This window comes from Micromys minutus, assembly GCF_963924665.1.
Source record: "Micromys minutus genome assembly, chromosome: 1".
NCBI lineage: Eukaryota > Metazoa > Chordata > Mammalia > Rodentia > Muridae > Micromys > Micromys minutus.
In genome coordinates this window covers 64,842,256-64,861,890 of record NC_137969.1, presented here as the reverse complement: position 1 = coordinate 64,861,890, position 19,635 = coordinate 64,842,256, and the positions used below count along the sequence as shown (strand labels likewise).

The following is a 19,635-nucleotide window of genomic DNA, read 5'->3' as shown; positions in this document are numbered from 1 at the left end:
GGTCCTGCAGGAGGCGTCTCGCAGGGTGTTAATTAAAGGTCACAACAAAATAGACCTGCCGGCTCACCAGAAGAAATGTCCTCCCGGGAAATGAAAAATGACACCCCGGAGCAGCCACGTGTGGAGCCCGGCGTACGCCGGCTTCCTGCGCTCCGGGGCGCTGCGCGGGGTGGGGGACCGGAATCAGACAGCGGGCGACAGCTGGGTGCTCTGGAGGTCCCATAGGTCCGTGCTGCCAGGCAATCGTGCAAGGGAGCGAGGGGACAGATCCCGGTCCCCGAGCAGCTCGCGCCACACCCCCCTCTCCAGGCCCGCGCAGTCCTCCCGCGCGTGTGCGGCGCGGCCAATCCCTCAGTTTCCCCAGTCTGGTAGCTGTAGGATGGGTCCCGGGCTCACCTGTGTGGGTCTCGGGAGGTTTCCCCATCACTAACAGGGGCTTGGGCCGGTGGGCGGGCGGGGGCTCAAGGCTCCGGGTGCTCAAATCGGGGTCCGGGGGAGGAGGGTCCCCTGGCCCGCTGGGGCTAGGAGGGCGAATCAAGGCAAGGTTTGCCAGGCAGGTCTGGGAGAACAAAGGGCGGGGGGTTGGCCCCGGCCTGTTTGCGGACTTGTTTGTGACTCAATCCGTTTGCTCGGCTTTTCAAAGGCAGACCTGCACGCCTTGCCAGGAAGAGACCAGCTCCCGGGGAGGGGGGCGGGGAGGCCGGGGCGCTGCGTTCCGGCACAGCTCGGCCGGCTCGGAGCTACAGGCTCGCGTGGTGGGTAGCACCGGAGCCCCCGGCCGCGGGCCCCTCGCCAGCAACTTCCCCGCCCGGAGTCAGATTTACGACCCCACCCCCGCCCCGGCTGCGCCTGGCGATGCCAGGCCCGAGCGCCGCGCCGTAAATGGATCGCGGCGGGCGAGGCGGCGGCGGCCGGGCGGGCTCCGAGGCGGCGGGGCCGAGGTTCCCTAGGCTCCGCGCTGCGCCCGGACGCACACAGGCGTCCTGACCGCGGGCTGCTCTCCGGCCCAGCACAGCCGCCCTCTCCCTGCCCTGCGCGCAACTGTCAGGAGAAAACGGGACGGCGCATATTGGCTCGGCGACACACCGAGGCTCCTCCCCGAGTCTGGATCCTTATATTTTGGGAGAATTTCTTTGAACTCAGTTAGCGAGCTCGGGGAAGGAGGCAAGTTCCCACCGCCGGCTCGGCTCGGCGAGGGCTCGCCCACCTTCCCTGCAGCCGCCCTGCGTCCTCGCCGCCTTCCTCCTCCTTCTCGGCCCCGCTAGAGGAGAACGCGCTGGCCGGGTGGAGGAAAATGCTAGCGATCTGGATGTGACCGCGAAGAGAGGACGCGTGGCTGGAGGAGGCAGCGAGATGAGAAGACCCATTATTTGAGAACCACCAGCCCCTCCAACCTTCCTGCAAATTGGGGCTATCACTTTTGGGGTCCATTTGCTTCTATTCTTCCCAACCCTCCCCCCATTAAGAAATCTTGACTTGAGGACCAACCCCTACCACGAGGGGGGACGCCTTCTGGGTTGGCAGACCTTTTGGATGTAGCCTTGTGGAAACATTTAGACCCTTTCCTCTGGAAGAGACACCATGAATTCGGTAGCTGGAAATAAAGAGAGGCTTGCGGTCTCCACCAGGGGCAAGAAATACGGGGTAAGTTGTGGCGGTGTCCACGCGGAGACACGTTCCCTGGGACTCATCTGGGCCGGTGTCCTCTGCTTCCCGGGAGCCGGCGGCAGATGCAGGTTCTCCTGCTCCCGGGTGCACCGGCGTCTCCACGGCCGGAGGGGCCGTGCGCGCGTGGAGGCGGGTCTGCAGCTCGCCTGGCTACGGGAATGTCTTCGGCCCCCTGGTTCCTCCCTTTTCTTCACACCCTTAACTTTTGCAGTATTTTGGGACTTGCAGGCAGAGTTTAGCCGAGGGAAAGCGTTTCCCAGGAATTCCTCTGTGGTCCCCTCGGATCACTGCCCCGGAGCGGGGAACCCCTTTGATTTACCTGCGGGACCTGAGTGTGTGTGTGTGTGTGTGTGTGCCCCCAATGAGTAAACATCCAGAACTCAGTGACCCATACCTGGGATAGGGTGTTCTAGTACCGTGTACCTAGGCCCTTGCTGGGGTGGATACCGGGTTTGAAAGAGTGGGGCACTGGATTTCTCGGTGTTTTCGCAGAAGCTGCAGGATCTCCACACCCCGCAAGCTCTTCTGCTGACCCCAGGAGGGATGGAGGGGGACCTGAGCGCGGTTGCTCTGGCGAGGGTGCGTGAGACAGGACTCCCTTAAGAATTGATCACTAGAAGGATGGAGATAGATGGAGGGCAGGTTCGCATCAGTGCGAGCAGGACCGCGGCCATTCCCTCTCCCCGCCTTAGCCCTCCGTAGTGTAGGGGACCGGTGGCCCTGCAGGGCCTGACGCCGCGTGTCTTTTCCGCAGGTGAATGAAATGTGCTCGCCCACCAAACCCTCAGCGCCCTTCTCTCCGGAGAGCTGGTACCGCAAGGCTTATGAGGAGTCGCGTGCCGGGAGCCGGCCCACCCCGGAGGGAGCAGGATCTGCGCTGGGCTCGTCCGGTACTCCGTCCCCGGGCTCGGGCACTTCGTCCCCGAGCTCCTTCACTGGCTCTCCAGGACCCGCGTCTCCGGGCATCGGTACTAGCTCGCCCGGTTCCCTGGGCGGCTCGCCAGGCTTCGGCACCGGCTCCCCTGGCTCGGGCAGCGGCGGCGGCTCCTCCCCCGGCTCCGACCGCGGCGTCTGGTGCGAGAACTGTAACGCTCGCTTGGTGGAGCTGAAGAGGCAGGCTCTCAAGCTGCTGCTGCCGGGACCCCTCCCGGGCAAGGTGAGCAACTGCGGGGTGATCTGCGGAAACTGCGCCCCACCTTAGGATGCTGCCTTGGGGCGTCCGGGTGTAAGGCCCCTAGCTGAGCACCCGACCTCACTGCGCACCGGGATGCTCCCAGAGGGGTTAGCCTTACGGTTCTCCTTACCCTGTCTGCGATTCTGCAGCAGCAAGCCAAAGGGGGCAGTAACAGCCAGCTGCTGGGAGTTGCAGGTTCCAATGGCTTATTTGTAGCTCTACCTTTCCTGCATCACAGAAACACATTTTCCAAAGCCAGCATTTCTCTCTTAACACTCCATGTGTCTATGTGAGGAAGATTAAGAGGTGGCTCGCTGTAAGAGCTGGCCTGCTCCTGGGCTTATTTAATAAGCACATTGGTTCCTCCATAGCAACGTGGTTTGACCGGCCTGGAGCCCCCAGAGCGGAACACAATGCAGTTGTGTTTGCGCAGTTGGGTCCAAGTACTATCACACGATAATATTTACTCTTCTGCTTCAAAGAGTTTTTTTTTTTTTTTTTTTTTTTTTTTAATCAGTGGTTCGAGGGAAACATCAAGAAAACTGCATTGCTGTGGAGGTTGCCGACACTGCTCAGTGGCATTTTTCTGGTTTATTTCTATGTGACTTTTGAAATGAAATATTGTGATTTCGTATAGCGGGGCTTAGGAGTAACCACATCTGCCTGCGTCTTATACTTATCCACATACACAGACACGGGTGTCTTGTATACCAGGGTTCAGTGACACAGACAGACTGCTGTAAAATTTAAAACGTGAAAAGTCTCCACCGGGAGAATTGGTTTTATAAATCTAGAACTTATCTCGAGAATAATTAACTCTGGGTTATTGTCAATTTGGCATTTCTGTCGTTCCTTCATTAATCTTCCAGGACGTCCCAAGAGTAAATCTCAGGGCGAGGAGCCTTTCTCAGTTTTGCATGCTATGCGGTTCTGATTTAACACCTTTCCCCAAACAAAGACTTATTTTATTTTATTTTTCCATTAATATTCCTTGATTTCCCAAAGCACATCCCCTGAGACAGCAGATGCTCGTATACACTGTCCTTGTCTGCTGAGAGTTTGTCTTTGGATGGATCCACAGTCCGTTGTGAATTCCCATCCAGGTTGAGTGTTGCAAAGAAGGGGCTGTAGACTGGCTCGAGGGAGGACAGACTTGTGAGATCCTGGTGCTTGAGATATGACAGTGGCTGATGTCTGTAATCCTAGTAAGTCACAGGCCACCAAAATTCTTTCAGAACATTGAGGTCACATGCTCATGGGGGTGGGGGGTGGTTCACGTTGTTTGAACGGTCCTCTTGTGCAAGAGTAAAGGAGCACCAACTCTTATCCTTAAAAGGGAAGGGGTGAAGGAACACAGACAGGAAGAAACAAAGGTTGAAGTTTAACTGCACGCTTGGTGATTTATGGGGTCGTGCGAGAGACGGGAGCCTTTGTTTTTGTTGAAGCCACCTGGAAAATTCATTTCACACTGCTTGGAAGGCAGTGCAATATATGTTCAGATTTTATTTATTGGCTGAAATGACGTGAAACTGATCGTATTGTAGAGGGAGGTGTGGCTCCAGATGCAGCCAAGTCTTGGCTGTGCCAAGTCTCAGTTGCTCTACCATCCAGGGGCATCTAGAGGAGAGATGGGAGTCATGGGATGGTCACTGACTGAGTGCACATTAGAACAGCATACACAGCAGCCAGAGTTGTGTCAAGACATTAGCATTAGGTACAAGGGAGCTTGCAGGGTTAAGCCAGGAATAGGAATGCTAATGTAAGTGAGGTATGGAGCCTTAGTGAACCAACCACTGATTGTCTTTGGGAACCATAACTTTAGGGATTGTGTAAATGTTAAGTATTGTCACCCTCTAATTAGATACAATTTCTATAACATCTTCAATATTTGCAGCATTTTAGTCAAACAAATGCCATTTTCTCTGGTGCCTTGTTCATGCTGGGTTCTGTCCACTGGAGACAAGACATTTCTTATCAGCGGTAGCTTTATGAGCAAACTATGTAAGTGCTGATTTAGAGGCAGAACCTCTGTAGCCTGCAGGCCCTGAAAGAGTTAAATTTCAGCAGAACAAGGGATGTCATTGTGACCCCAACATGTAATTCACCCCAGAGAACAAGAGTCTGGGAAGATAAAGAATGTTTTTGAGGGGTAATTAGCAAAAACCATTTTCATAATTCACTTAAGAATTATGAAATATGCTTAACCATATTTGGGGAATATTTTCACAGATAGAGAATTAAATCGCATTAGGTAGCAATGAAAAGCCTTCTGCACAGCCACTTAGAAGTCAGAGGCAAAAAGAGCATGTCCTGAAATCCATCACTTGAGAATGTGTTTGGCTTTGGTTCTTTTTGCAGCACTGATTTATTTTGCAATCTTAGTGAGTCAGTTTCACATTTTAATATAAGAAATGTTTATATTAATTCTTAAGAAATTTGTCCTATTTTTTAACTTTCTCATCAACACAACTACGAAGACACAGTCGTTCAGATGGCTGGAGTGTCTGTCACAAGGCAAGGTTCGAAAAGTGCCTCCATTCTTGTGAGATATAAAACCGACATTTATCTGGTGGACAATATCTCAGATGCTTATGGTTTACAGTCAGGGTGTTGGAAGGTACTTCTCACAGCCACATTCTAATCTGATGGTTTACAGAGTCAGGGTGTTGGAGGGTACTTCTCACAGCCACATTCTAATCTGATGGTTTATAGAGTCAGGGTGTTGGAAGGTACTTCTCACAGCCACATTCTAATCTGATGGTTTACAGAGTCAGGGTGTTGGAGGGTACTTCTCACAGCCACATTCTAATCTGATGGTTTACAGAGTCAGGGTGTTGGAAGGTACTTCTCACAGCCACATTCTAATCTGATGAGCTCACTTCTTCATCCTCTTGACGTGCTCATCGCTGGTAGCAAGCTCTGTAGAGTTCCCCTCCATTTATTTTGGGGACATCTGGGTGAGGTGATGTGAAGTATTAGTCTCTGCAGGGGCATCTGATTGACCTCTCAAAATGAAGACTGCCTCTGGTACCCCAAAAGTTGCCACCTGAGTCCGCGTGCCCTTGAGAGGGTATGGCATCTGTAAGACTGGGCTCTGGGCTTCTGGGTAGACCAGTCGTGTGACCGTTGCAGGATAGGGCTTCATGTTAGACCATTGTGAGACTTGGATGTGGCTGTAACCCGGTAAATGATGATAAAACATGGACACAGCAAGAAGTGTAGAGAGAAAGAGGGTAATGATAATAACTCAGTTATCTAGAGAGGGAATCAAGAGGAGAGGCAGACTCAGCAGCCGTAAACCAGATTGTTGCAGGTTATATCAACCCCAAGAGTGAAAACTCTTCTCTGAATTCATCCTCCCAGGAGCAACTTACTTGGGCAAAGAGATGCGCCATCCTGGTGTCAGGCCATAAACCCTTCTGATTGACTTTTACTGCCTCAGTAAGAAAGGGATTGCCAGTTTATGTTCTTCCTTCTCTTCAGTGTTGGTGAAATGGGAGTGCTTGATAAAACAGAAGAGTGGGGTTGTGGGAAAGTGTTGGGACTTTCGGTGAGGATTGTCCTTTTTCCCCACTGTCATGTTTCACTGTGTAAATATAAAACATTTCGTGGTGAGCATGCCTTTCCCGTTTTTATAGACAGTCCAGGCACTGAGCCAGAAAGAGCGGCCAAGAAATGAACCTCTCCTGTTTTGAGCTAACCTAGATCATTCCGATAGCTGTGACAGGACTTTTGAATTGACTGTGGAAAGCCTACGACACATCGGCCCAAAGAAATTCCCTGGAGAAATCAGGAATGCTCCAGGTTGGGCAAAGGTTATCTGAACCAGCTCTTTTCCGTATCAACAAAGGAAAATCTCTTATGCAAAAGAAAGGTCCAGAACTATGGTCCCATCTGATTTTCTTCCCTCAGTCACATATTCTGAGTCCATCTATGCCCCAGAAATATCAGCAAGATTAGCTAGACATCCTGAGAAGGGTGACCCAGGAATGACAGGGATAAAAGAGAAGAATGTGTGCCGGGTTAAAAACACCAAACGTGGGCTCTAAATAGCCAGAGCCCAAGGAAGTCTAGACTTGGGGAGATATAAATAAATATTTCTGTATTTTGCCATTTCCAAAAGAGGAAGGAATATGAAAAACAACTCCATTAAAAAGTAACCCCCTAAAACCTTTATAGTATTCTGTATAGATAAACTAGACTTTACATTTGAAATATTTACTAATTATGAAGGAATTCCTGTCAGCTTTCCCTAACACATCTTTAAAAAGCACCTTCAGAATCCTTTTTATTTTGCAAGTATTTACAAAACATTTCCTTACTGGGAGAATTGCAGGGGGGCTGGAGCCATGACTCCATGTTTAAGAGTACCGGGTGCTCTTCCAGAGGACAGGGGTTCCATTTCCAGCTCCCTCATGGTGGCTCACAGCTGTCTTTAACTCCAATTCCAGGGGCTTCAACCCCCTTCTGGCCTCTGGAGGTACAAAGCATGCAAGTGGTACACAGATATACATGCAAACCTTTTGTTTTTTATTTTCAAACGTGTACAGTGAAATGTGATCACATTTACCTTCCATTACCTGAAGCGCCTTTCTTCTCCCCAACACAGTCCCATCCCAAATTCATGCACTCTTTTACTTTTTAACAACTACTCAGTCCAGTCACTGCTGTCCATATGTGCATGGGTGTGGGGTCATCCACAGGAGCATGGAGAACCTACCAGAGGCCACATTCTTGAAGGAGAGTAAGGAATGATTTCCGCTTCTCCAGCAATATCCACTGACAATGGCTCCACACTGGGCAGAGCTTTGAGATCATCTACCCCAATTGACGCCTGAATTTTGCCAGCCTTGGTTTTTTGTAGGTCCCGTGCAGGTCACGGCTGCTCTGAGTTCCAGGTTGTGACAGCCATGGTATTTCCAGAAGACAGGATTTTTCAGCGCCCCTCCTTGTCCTCCGGAGTAGCAATGGGGAAGTGCAGCATTTATCCCTTTAAGACCCTCTGAGCCATCTCCAGAGTTTATTAAACATTCCCAGTGGAGCCAGGTGGAGCACAGTTGCTTCCTCAACAAAATTTCATTTTGCCAGACTTTTAAGAGTAGAACCAACATGTTCAGTTTTGGGAGTGACTTAATTCATTTGAAAGACTTCCCGAATAGTAATCGTTCCCCTCACCCCCCCCCCACTCATTCTAAACAAGATTATTGCATTACAGGTGTGATTTTTAAATGGCTGAGGCTGGTAGTTTGTCAGGGTTTGGAATGATTAAGTCAATTAAAATTTAGGTGAGTTGCTCTTTGGCATTAAGTCACAGGCCATATCAATCGTCAGCTAATAACACGATGGTGACAGCAATGATGGATGACTGATACAGACCATACCAATCGTCAGCTAATAACATGATGGTGAGAGCAATGATGAATGATGGATCTCTGTGTGCCAAGCAGTGTGCCAAGATTGACAGACAGTCTCATAGCAAAATGAAGATACTCGTGATTTCTTTGTCTTGGAGTTATAGGTACTTATTGTGGTTATTATAGTCAGCCACACATACGTCTATACACACATACACACATAACACAGAGAGAATGGGGACTCTAAGCTCACTTTCCCCCTACAGCCCTTGGGAATCACTGTTAGAATAGCCAGTGTGGGAAATCCCTTGAAGATGTTATCTGCCTTGCAGATGGCAGCTTCATCCTTGGGGACCAGTAGAGGTCCTGAGGAGCCATTTCAGTTGGAGTATAATGAGTTTGGAGAAGCAATGTCTCCTCTTCCTTTTGCTGATCTGCTGAGGCTCTATCCTGACCCAAGGAAAGGAGCCTGTAGCTGGGTACTCAGGGTCACGTGGATATGTGGCCCATTAGCCTTCTCAGCCACTCTGTGCCCAGAGATTACAAGCTGAGTGGTGTAGTTCTCCCTTCCCTTCAGTATTGTTATACTGTTGTCTGCTCACAGGCACCCTTCCTTTCCTTAGAACCTGTTGAGTGGTCCCGTTGGGTTTGAGGAACTCCTCCTCGAATGGGGCGCTCTTTTGGATGTTCTCACTTCCGAGCACCAGTTTGATGGAACCCATCATGACGTCTGCTGGCAGAGGTGCCGACGGATGGGGCACATCTGTGTTCCACAGTTACATTTGGAATGTTTATCAAAATACCATCATGCCAGTGTATATACATCATGCTTCTCAAGAAACCTCTCTGGAGAAAAGTGGCCATTGAATTCTGAGTAGAAAGGCATCTATCAGAGGGACTTTCTTTACTTCCTTAATTAACGCTTATTCTTCTTGTTTTTGAAAAAGTGTTTCATTTAGCCCAGGCTAGCCTTGAACTCACTGTGTAGCTAGGGTCTATCCCTACCAAACACATTGCAAAACTTCTTTAAAAATAATTTTTTAAAAAATAATTAAAATGGTGTAGTACCGGCACACAGAAAACAAAAATATTCAATAGAAAATGAAATACAGGAATGGACCGAATACAACTGAAAACTTGGTCTGTGAGCATCTTACACCAGTGGTCGGGAAATGGATGTTTTATTAAAAGGTTTGGGGAAAAACCGAATAGCTCAATACTTTAGAAAACAAGAAATTGATCTACACAGTTCATTAAATACCCAGAAGTTCTCCCATGGGCCAGAGAGCTAATACTAAATATTGCACAACAGTGAGCTTATGCGGCACTCTAGCCTTTGCAAGCAAACATCCCTCAGATGCCTCCATTAGGCTCAGTGCTTGGTGCTATGTCCGTGTGTGGGAGAGGGTGAGGGTCAGAGGTAAAGGTCAATGTGGGGTATCTTCCTTAGCATCTTTCTGACCTAACTTTTGAGCCTGGGTCTCTCATTCCAAAACTCACCAGTTCTGCTGGACTGACAATGGCCAGCAAACCCCAAGGATCTGCCTCTGCCTGCCCAGGCCTGAGATTCTAGGCCCTCGCCTGCTACTGTGCCTGGATGCTTTACATGGGTGCTAGGATCAAACTCAGCTCCTGATCCTTGCAGGTCAGCATTTCACTGACTGAACCATGACCCTTGTTTCTCTTTATATTTTTCTTTTAAACTGGGGAACAGGTATCATACTCTACCAAGACATTATTATTATTATTATTATTATTATTATTATTGAAGATGCCAGTCTTTATTTTTAAGGTTTATTTATTTTATGTATGATTGTATGAGTACAGTGTCGCTGTCTTTAGACACACCAGAAGAGGGCATCATATCCCATTACAGATGGTTGTGAGCCACCATGTGGTTGCTGGGATCTGAACTCAGGACCTTTGGGAGAGCAGTCAGAGCTCTTAACTGCTGAGCCATCTCTCCAGCCCCATTATTATTATTATTTAATGTCTGAGTACTCTATCTTCATGTACACATGCATGCCTGAAGAGGTCATTAGATCACAATGTAGATAGTTTTGAGCCACCATGTGGTTGCTGGCAATTGAACTCCGGACCTTTGAAAGAGCAGCCAGTGGCCTTAACCCCCGAGCCATCTCTGCATTTCTACCAAGTACTTTTAATGCAAATTATTATCATTAATTTCCTGGTGGTGAGCGCTCCTTGAATTCCTGCTATAAAGCCTAGTCAGTCATACTGCATTAAAAAAATGCCACTGGATTCAATTTGATAATACATTATTTATTGTTTTTTTCCTTTGATAGTCATGTACCAATGATAACTTCTGATTCTCATTCATGTACTAGTGTAGTATTATATCATATTATAAATAAAATATGAAAAGTATTAAAATTCCTGCCTGGAGCAATACATAGTTTGCTCTTAGAGACAGACGCTGTGAGAGTCACACTGCGGCATATTAAGAGCAGCAATTGAAGTGCACAGGAAGCTTAGGGGATGGGTAGGAAATGACGTTAGGAAGATGGGTTCCAGGTAGAGGGAAGGGAGTGGGGTGGTTATGTGTGCCAAGTATACTGAAGGACATAAGTAATGTATTGTTATCCCCTCCTCTTTGTGTGTGTGTGTGTGTGTGTGTGTGTGTGTGTGTGTGTGTGTGTGTGTACGTACTAGACTAAAATGGCATTAGGGAGGGAATAGGGAGCCTTGTGAGAAAAGAGTCAGGACTTTCTCTGTAGCAATGGGCGGATACTGGAAGGTATCCAGGAAGGGACTGAAATATCAGTCGTGCATTGTGAGAGAGGGTGTCTTGCGACAGTGTTCTGAAGTCCCATTAGGGGGTCCCTCACAGTGGGGCGAGTGACATTATGCAGACTGAATTGAAGTAATAGTAATGTGAATGAGACGTTAAGGAAGATGTGACAGATTCTATGAGAAATCTGTCATATATGGGTGCTGATCTAAGAACAGGAAGTATTCATTCTCCATGCATCAGATAAAGAACAAAATAAAGATTTTCCTATTGGGGGTAGGAGTAGCTATGTGTAACAGAACTAGCTGGAGTTGTTTAGAGCTTGAGGTTAAAACCTCCAGTGGGTCCAGCTGGGGCCTTTAGAGACCAGCTGGGATCTCCAGGGTGGGTTTGAATGTAGAGACATAGATCTTAGAGTTGTCACAAAGAAAATGGCAGTAGAATACAGCATGCGCTCTGTGTAAGTAAGGTGGGCACATTAGCAATCTGAGCATGAACAATAAGCAATGGACCTGAAGGGACAGAAAGCCCAAGGCATTAGGAAGACAGTCCAGGTCAGAAAAGAGGGAGACATAAAAGTCGGGGAGAGCATATGGTGTCATGGAAATCAAACAGTAAGAGTTTTGGGGACCAGAATGATGGTAAGCCCTGAACTTGGAAGAAATCAAGGTGGTAAGGACTCAGGTGTCCATAGAGTTGGCTACTAGGGGGTTATGGGTAATCTTGGCTTGAACAGTTTCTGACATCTTAGAGAAAATTAGTGAATGTCAGTGTGTCCAATGGTGGATGGAGAACTGAGATACTTGAGGCACCTCCACTGTGAGGTTATGAGGGGCGCCATTTCTGATGCTCTTACACATTAAAACGAAGACCCACAACCAGCAGACTTGGACACAAAACCAGTCTTATATAGTTGTAACCAAGGGCAAGCTAGATGGGTTTTTTGAACTTGGTAATTTTGTTCAATAGTGTATTGATAGGACCCCACCTCAGCTTGTAGCTGTGTGGCTTGTGTGTGTGTAGCTTGTGTGGCTGTGACATAAATTTGAGCCATCACTTTGTGTTCTTGTACGCCAGTGACTTTCCAGGAAGAGTTGAATACAAAGAAAACCAATCTCCTTGCTCCACCCCCCCATCCTCTCCTTCTGTCGTTAATGGCCCTGACACCAACATGGAAAACAGAGAAACAGCTCTGGAGCCATTCAACCCTTCTCCCATCCCTTCATCTCCAAGTCAAGGTTACCTCCTATTCTTCAGCCTGTAGGCATCCACCTCCCTCAGAACAGTTCAGGTGCTCAGTTGGCTGAAGGTGGTTACTCCTTTCAGCCCAGTTGCCAGGAGTCTTTGTCAGAGATGGAAATTCCTCCAGAGAGCCCCCCTCCCCAGGAGGGATAGAGGAGTGGTTTTTGGCGTTTGGGGCCTGGTGAATGAGGGGAAAGTGATTTCCTTCGGTGACTGTGTCTGTCGATCTGCCCAGCACCAGGATTCCCACTTATCTGCTTTCCAGCCCAGTTTTATCTTTGCTCAGACAGTTTTCGTGGCAATTTCGCTGATTCTGTCTCATTGATTCCAGCCAGACCCAGTGAAGACGGCTGGAAATAGAGACGGCACCCTCCCCTGCTCGGCTGTGTTTCCACACTGGTAGCAGCTGTGAGTCGGAGCAGACAGGGGAGGCAGGGCGCGTGTAAACTGTAATATAAAGGGGCGCGCTCTGAATGTTGCACACAGCGAGGCCCTGGTGAGCAAGCGTCTGCCAGGACTGTCTCCGAGGCTGTCGGGGGCATCACGAACTAAGTCCTGGCTCTTGTTATTTCCATTCTTCATTCCTGATTGGTGGTCGGTACTGCTGCCAACCACCAAGATTTAGGAAGCCGCTTTATCTCCCTCACATAGCACGCTTCTCAGATCTTTGACGGTCCTTATGCACAAATTTCTGCTCTTCAAACTATAGATTTTTCTTTCTAAAGCTTAATGATTCTTTTATTTTAGTTGAGTGATGTCTGAGATTTGTCATTGCTTAATGGAAGACTTTCCTTTTGCTAGGCGAACGCAGTAGCTGAGGGTGTTGAGGGGTGCACGCGGTGTAGCCCTGTTCTTTAATCAGCTGTGATGAGCAGCTTTGCACTCTTAAGAAAGGCTGTCCATTGATGTCCAATGGCTGCCTTTGAGGTATATTAATGCTCTCCTCCCCTGACTCCATGGATGGGGTGACTTTACGGAGCAATGAGAAACTTCTTTGGTGACTGACAAGAGGCCAAACTGAAAAGGGCAGCAGCCAAGAGCTGTTGGCCGGTTGAACTGAAAGGTTATTCAGAGAATAAGCCATGGAATTCGGGGCCCCACTGCCAATCACTGATGTTCAAGAAAAATAACCTGCTGGCTCAGTTGGGTGTTTGGAGCAAGTGTTGTAAGTCCCGGAGGTCGGTACAGTCCCAGATAGTTAGGTGACTCGGATGGTCTGGTCATGAAGGGTGGCTTCCAGCAGAGTTAGCATGAGAATTTTAGGAATAGTTCGATGTCTCTCTGCTTCTCTGCCTCCCAGTCTCTATAGCCTCTCTCTGCCTCTCTTTTCTTTGCTTTCTTCCTCTTCTTCCTCCTCCTCTTTTTTCTTTTCTTCCTCCCTTTGCTGTTGGGCATCCAATCCATGACCTCTGAATGCTGGACAAATTTCTCCCACAGACTGAGAATGAGAGTCCGCAGAATTCTCTCTTGAGACCAGGAGTGTCTGCAAATTCCTCTCTCACATCCCAGAAGGATAGCCCGGCACGTGTTAGATGGAGTTTTGGTTAAGCCAAGAGCCTGAAGCTGCTTAGCAGGCTGCCATGCTGTGGGACTCCGGTGATGGAGCCATAGACTGATATGGTCCGTCTGTCTCTTTCTCTACCGGGCATGAGGCCTGGGCCTCGTGTATGCTGAGTGCACACTCTGTCACGGAGCTTGTCCCCAGACCCGTTGTGCATGTTTTTGTTGTTTGTCTTTATTGTTTGTATTTTATGTAGCCCTGAGTGGCTCGGAGCTTGCTATATAGACCAGGGCTGATGATCTTCCTGCTACTGCGTCTGGTTACAGAATGTGCCGCCATACTCAACCCCATGTTTTAGTAAATCGATTTCCTGTATCCTCTGAGCTTGTAAGCAAAATAAATGTAGACAATCAAAAGAACAGTTGATTTTAAGAGACCAGTTTGGTAAGGATTATTTTAGGGCAAGTACAGCCTTCTGGATTGAGAAAAGGCTGCTTATCACTTATATTGAGAATATCTGTTCTATTGATTAGGGTATAGTAATAATGTGGGGGAGAGCTTTTTCTCTCTTGGTAATTCGGGAATCAACATGAGGACTCTAAACACTGGAATCATCATTAAATTAAAAGCTCTTTAGCCCAGGACTCCCCACTGCCTTGATTCCCCTTCTTCCATGAGCATCTTCAAGTGTCTAGACACATCACCACGGTTAGGCCAATATTCACGTATTTACAACCTGCACATCCAGGTCTTGCCATTAAGGCTCCTGTCACATTTAATGCTGCACCCTGGGGAAAGGACAGTGAAGCCAGTTGCCTGCTGGTCATTAACATCGATTCAGTTACCAACAATTCAGCTTTTCTCATTTCTTTAAACAACCTACTTCTGGGGGACTCTCTTGCTAACTCTTATTTCAAATACAACATTCTGGGGTTTTCATCCAGGTACAACGAAGGGGGCCTAATATTAAAAAGAAAGCTGCATTTGGCTTTTGTGAGCCCAAGGCATGCTGGGAGCTTGAAGTAGAGTTGAGAATGTCCCAGGGGAGCAGGAGCTGGGCAGATACCCCTTGTCACTCCTTATCTTTCCATGGTGTTCTCTGCGTGCCTATAAGTACAGCATTGGCAGAACATCCAGGGACAGACCCTTGCTCAGTGTTCTGACCTATGTATAAGTGACCCTCCTTATTCCTTTGGCTGATTCTGCCCATAGCTGCGGGATGCTCAGTTATTCTTCTTTGCCTCTAAATTTATTGATGCAATTAGGTCTGCAGTTCCCAGGGTGCTCTGTGACAGGTATATATGTGGCACATCCTTGTGTGTAGTGTGTGCCTATGTATACGTATTTGGTATGTGCATATGTGTTTGCTGTATATGTGTACATGGTTGTGTATGTAAGATATGTGTGTCCTATGTGACATATGTGTATGATGTGTGTGGTGTATATGTGAGATGTGTGTGTCTGTGATGTATGTGGCATGGATCTGAGCTAAATATACATGTGTGTGTGTGTGGGAAGTGTATGTGAGTTGTGTGTGATTGGGTGGCTGCAGTGTATGTAGTATGGATGTGAGATGTGTGTGTGTGTGTGTGTGTGTGTGTATGTGGTATATATGATGTGGATATAAGTTATGTGTGCAGTATGTATGGATGGATGTGAGAGTGTGTATGTGTGTGTGTATGTGGTATGTGTGTGCCTGTGTGTGCCTGTGTGCTTTCAGAGCCCTGAACGGAGCATGGAGGTCGATGACTCAGTAGACATCCTGTCTCAGGTTTCAGATATCATTAGGCTGAAGGTTTTATTGGAGGTCAAGGCAGCTAATAAAGTGAGCTGTGCAGTTAGGAGAGCATTCATCCGAGGACGGCCATCCCACAGGCGGAGGGAGGAAGCTAGTGGCAGCTGCAGGTTGGCCTGTGATGGCTTTATGAGCATTTTTATTTATTTATTTATTTATTTGTAGCCAGGGTGGTAAACTCAATACAAAGGCCTGGTTTTAATATGTCTGATTGGGCCTTCTGCTTCCTGCATGGGGCATCCATTGGGGAACAGAAACCAAGGTTGCGGACTTTGTGTGGGAGTTAATTTATCTTTTTATAGGGTGCTTGTACTTTCCAGTGATTCCAATTATACCCTTTATGGTGGCTGAGAAGGGAGATGGCGGAAGCTTGGTGGAGGCTTAGGAAACTCACATGGCCATGTGGAGGCCCACAGGCTTCTGAGTTCCAAGGTAGCTTACCCAGAATTTATTTCTGCTGATATTTTACCCACCCATGTCTGTCTCCTGACCTGCACCCATGCATGTCACTAGCAATTCATCAGCGTCTTGCTCCCTTCTCCGAGGCAGAGCAGGGTGTCTGTGTGCTGGCTCTCTGGGGTCTCTGAGGAGTCATTTGCCGACATGTTCTTGGTTTTGCTGAATCGTCTGCTTGCGAAGGGATGCAGGGATCCCACCGGAGGCTTGAAGAAATGACTCCTGGATATCCCAAAGAACAAACCTGTCATCACTGGTTAGAAAGGTGGGGGCAAGGACAGTTTCCTCAGGCTGCATAGTGGAGTGTGTGAGCTGGGTGGCTGGACAGACACGTTTTCTTCAGTTCTCAGAACGCCTAAGGTCCAGCCCCTCATGGAGCCTTACTTGCTCATGGCTGCTCTCTGCTTCATACTCTTTTCCCTTCTTCTGTGTCCTTTCCCATGGCAGAAAAGACTGGCTTGCTGTTTAGAGTCTCCTTTATGAGGGCCTGTATTCCCTCTGTGAGAAAGTGGTGGTTTGAATAAGAATGGCCCCCATTGGCTCATATACATGAATGCTTAGTCATCAGGGAGTGGCACCGATTGAGAAGGATTAGGAGGTGTGGCCATGTTGGAGGAAGTGTGCCACTGGGGGTGGGTGGGGTGGGCTTTGAGTTTTCAAAAAGCCAAGCCAGGTCTAGGGTCACTTTCTCTTTTTGTTGCCTTCAGATCAAGAAATAGCTCTCACCTACTTCTCCAGCATCATATTTTTCTGTGTGCTGCCATTTTCCCTATGTGATGACAATGGACTATGCCCCCGAAACTGCAATCAAGCCTCCAGTGAAATGTATTCTTTCATAACAGTTGCCTTGGTCATGGTGTCTCTTCACAGCACTAGAACAATGACTAAGAGGGAGAGCTTCACCACCTTCTTGACATAATCTTTATGCTTCTGCCGTCATTTGAGGGATGGGGATGGTTTCATTTCTGTGCATGACTTTTGGGGAAACAGGAAAACTCAGCCTGCTGCATCCAGCAGAAGTTACCCGTTGAGGCACAGACCCCTCAGGGTGACTGTAACCATTTTCTTTGCATTGTCTCTGTCCCATGTGATATGATAACCATGGTTCCCACAGATTCCCAAGGCATTTCTGATCCTAGGTCATGCTTTTTAAACTCAGTTCCACAATGGGAAGCTGTCCCTCTCTACTGCACAGGCAGACCAGACCTCCCTTACACTCATACTTAAAGAAAGAAGGGAATGAGCTCTGGGGAATGAGGCGAGTTTTAGAGGGGTTGCCTCCTGTGTGTGAGGCCTAGGTTCAATCCCCAACATCATACAGAGAGGGGCCACAGTTCAGTTACAGCAGATGTCCCCCTGTACCCCAAACTCCATTTACCATAGTGTCTGTACTCAGCCCCTGCCAGGCTGTGAAGAATTACGCAACACTGCGTCTTTCTCACCAGCACCAGGTCCGACACACAACATTTAAACTGTGGAGGTCCAAAAAAAAAAAAAAAAAAAAACACAAGCCTGGTGGCTCCCTGGACAGAAAGACAATTGCCCCACAGGCCCTGAAGGGAAGAGAATGGGGTCCATGTGTTGGTATGATCATGGACTTCTCAAACCTTTTTTAAATCTTTCTTACACAGCGTCACTATGTTATGTCACTTTGAACCAACCCGTTACATTTCTGGTGTTGGATACTCTTGGACTCTTGTTATTTTAGCCACTGATGTTTCATAACCACAGGGCAATGGGCTCAGAGCTGCCTTCGAGGTTGTGATAGAGTGACTTGCCTGGTGACTGTGTAGAGAAGCTCCTGGATTAGAGAGCCACCACCTACAGAAAATGAACTTTATGTTTCTAAGACATGGCAATTTGGGGCAGGAGTTTGGATGCTAAGATTTAACGAGTGCCTACTATGTGCCAGACAAAATATACTCAGAAGCAACCACTAATGCCTCTGACAAGTAAGGGAACAGAAGTGAGAGCAGTGGAGGCCTTCTCTGAGTGTATAAAGCTGGAAAGACTCAGCCTGGACATCAGCTTCAGAAAGCATGTCCTCGACCAGAGGAGAGGTGTTCCTGGGCAGTGCTTGACCATGCAACCGCAGGTCATGGAAGTGAGCATTCTGGCACATCTGCGTACATTAGGACAAAGCTCTTACTGGTGCCCTGTAAGGCAGGCATGTCGCTGTTCCTGCTTGACAGATGAGGAAACTCAGCAAAGTCAGATGCCAAGATCAATATGTGGCAGGAGACAGGACGTGCGCTGGGTGGTCCTGCATATACCCTTCACCCACTGCTTGATACCTTTTTTGACCCCCATCACAGTCCTTGGAGAGGAGGAGGGGCATTTCAGATAGGAACCAGGGAAGCACCTGGAGAGGGATATAAGATCACTCTGTCTTTAAAAAAAAATCTGTTTACCTTCTGGGTAGAGTTTGACAGCTCTGCATCTGTCCTGGGACCCTAGGACACCAGTTACAGTGGTCCTACAGTACCACGCAAGCGTTTCATGTTTGCCTGTAACAGTGTGAAGCGCTTCATGCAGGCAGCCCCTATCACTGAGTAAACACAAGGGCTGGCAAACAGGTCTGTGTGAGCCTAGCACGTTAAATGGCTCCCTGAGTAACAGTCACTAATACATTGCTATAATTACATTGCACATTTTACTGTAAACTCCAAAAAATGATTTATTAAACTCTTGGGTCCTTGACAGCAATATGTTCAATGGCAGAGTAACTTTTAAAAATTTGCCAGCACATTCTGTGCATATGACTTTTTTGGAGTCCAACCAAATGGGCCTTTTAAAAGCTCTAGTTAGTTAATACACCTTATATTTACGCAGCTGGTTTCCAGGTTACCCCACTGGGAGGTGGCTACTCCCCTTCTTTGTTTTACCCAACACCCCTTAAAGAATTATCAAGGCTGGTCATAGAGAGTGGTTTGTTTTAATTTTTTTTTGTACTAGACCCAAGAAAGAAAAAGAAGTGTGTGTGTGTGTGTGTGTGTGTGTGTGTGTGTGTGTGTAGAAACGTTTCCTTCACCTGGATCCAGTCACTATTGAGGGCTCTAGATCCTAGAACAGTATACCCCATGAGTCAGGTTAGAGCTTAAGACCCCTGCCTGCTCTCTGGATTGATGCCCGCCCATCTTTCTCTATAGAAGAGCCCTTCTAAACTTGTGGGGTTTTGTGGGTTGTCGACACGCCCACCTTTCTGGTGTCTGACTCTTCCCAGGTATAACATTAACTGTGTTCACGTGGCTGTGTGCTTCACACCGGACAGAAACAGCTCAAAGGAGGAAAGGCAGGGTTTGGCTCCCAGTTTCAGTCTTTCACATGAGAAAGACATGGAAGCCTTCATGGAGGTGGAGCACAGGGTAAGAGACTGGGATGGGAGAGTGAGCCAGACCAGCAGCAAGAAGCTAACCTTTAAGTCCACTCTCAGTGACTGATTTCCATCATCTGGGCTCTGCCTCCTAAACCTTCATACCCTTCATCACGGCCCAAGCTGGGGCCTGAGTGTTCACAACATGAGCCCTCTTAAGGGGGCATTCTCAGTTCAAACCACAGAGACAAGAGCCCTGCTGTTATGTGACATATCCCAGGCTCTGCCCACAGAAGCAAAACTGTCATCCGACTGCCCAGATCCCTTGCTTTCCTTACAAAATCTCTTCAAACTGTTCTGCTCTGTGGCTCTTCCCAACT

The 19,635-nt window shown here is 48.1% G+C and overlaps 1 protein-coding gene across 1 annotated transcript in view; it reads left to right on the top strand.

The window, feature by feature from the left end:
• Positions 1–1,557: 1,557 nt before the first annotated feature.
• The window catches only part of KIF26B (kinesin family member 26B), a gene marked incomplete at its 3' end in the record, with an annotated part of 389,216 nt that continues 371,138 nt past the window's right edge, over positions 1,558–19,635 (top strand). Inside the window, exons 1-2 of the mRNA XM_080922693.1 lie at positions 1,558–1,644; positions 2,423–2,824. Coding sequence (XP_080778819.1) covers positions 1,582–1,644; positions 2,423–2,824 — 465 coding nt within the window. The 5' untranslated portion in view covers positions 1,558–1,581. The remainder of the gene's footprint in view (positions 1,645–2,422; positions 2,825–19,635) is intronic.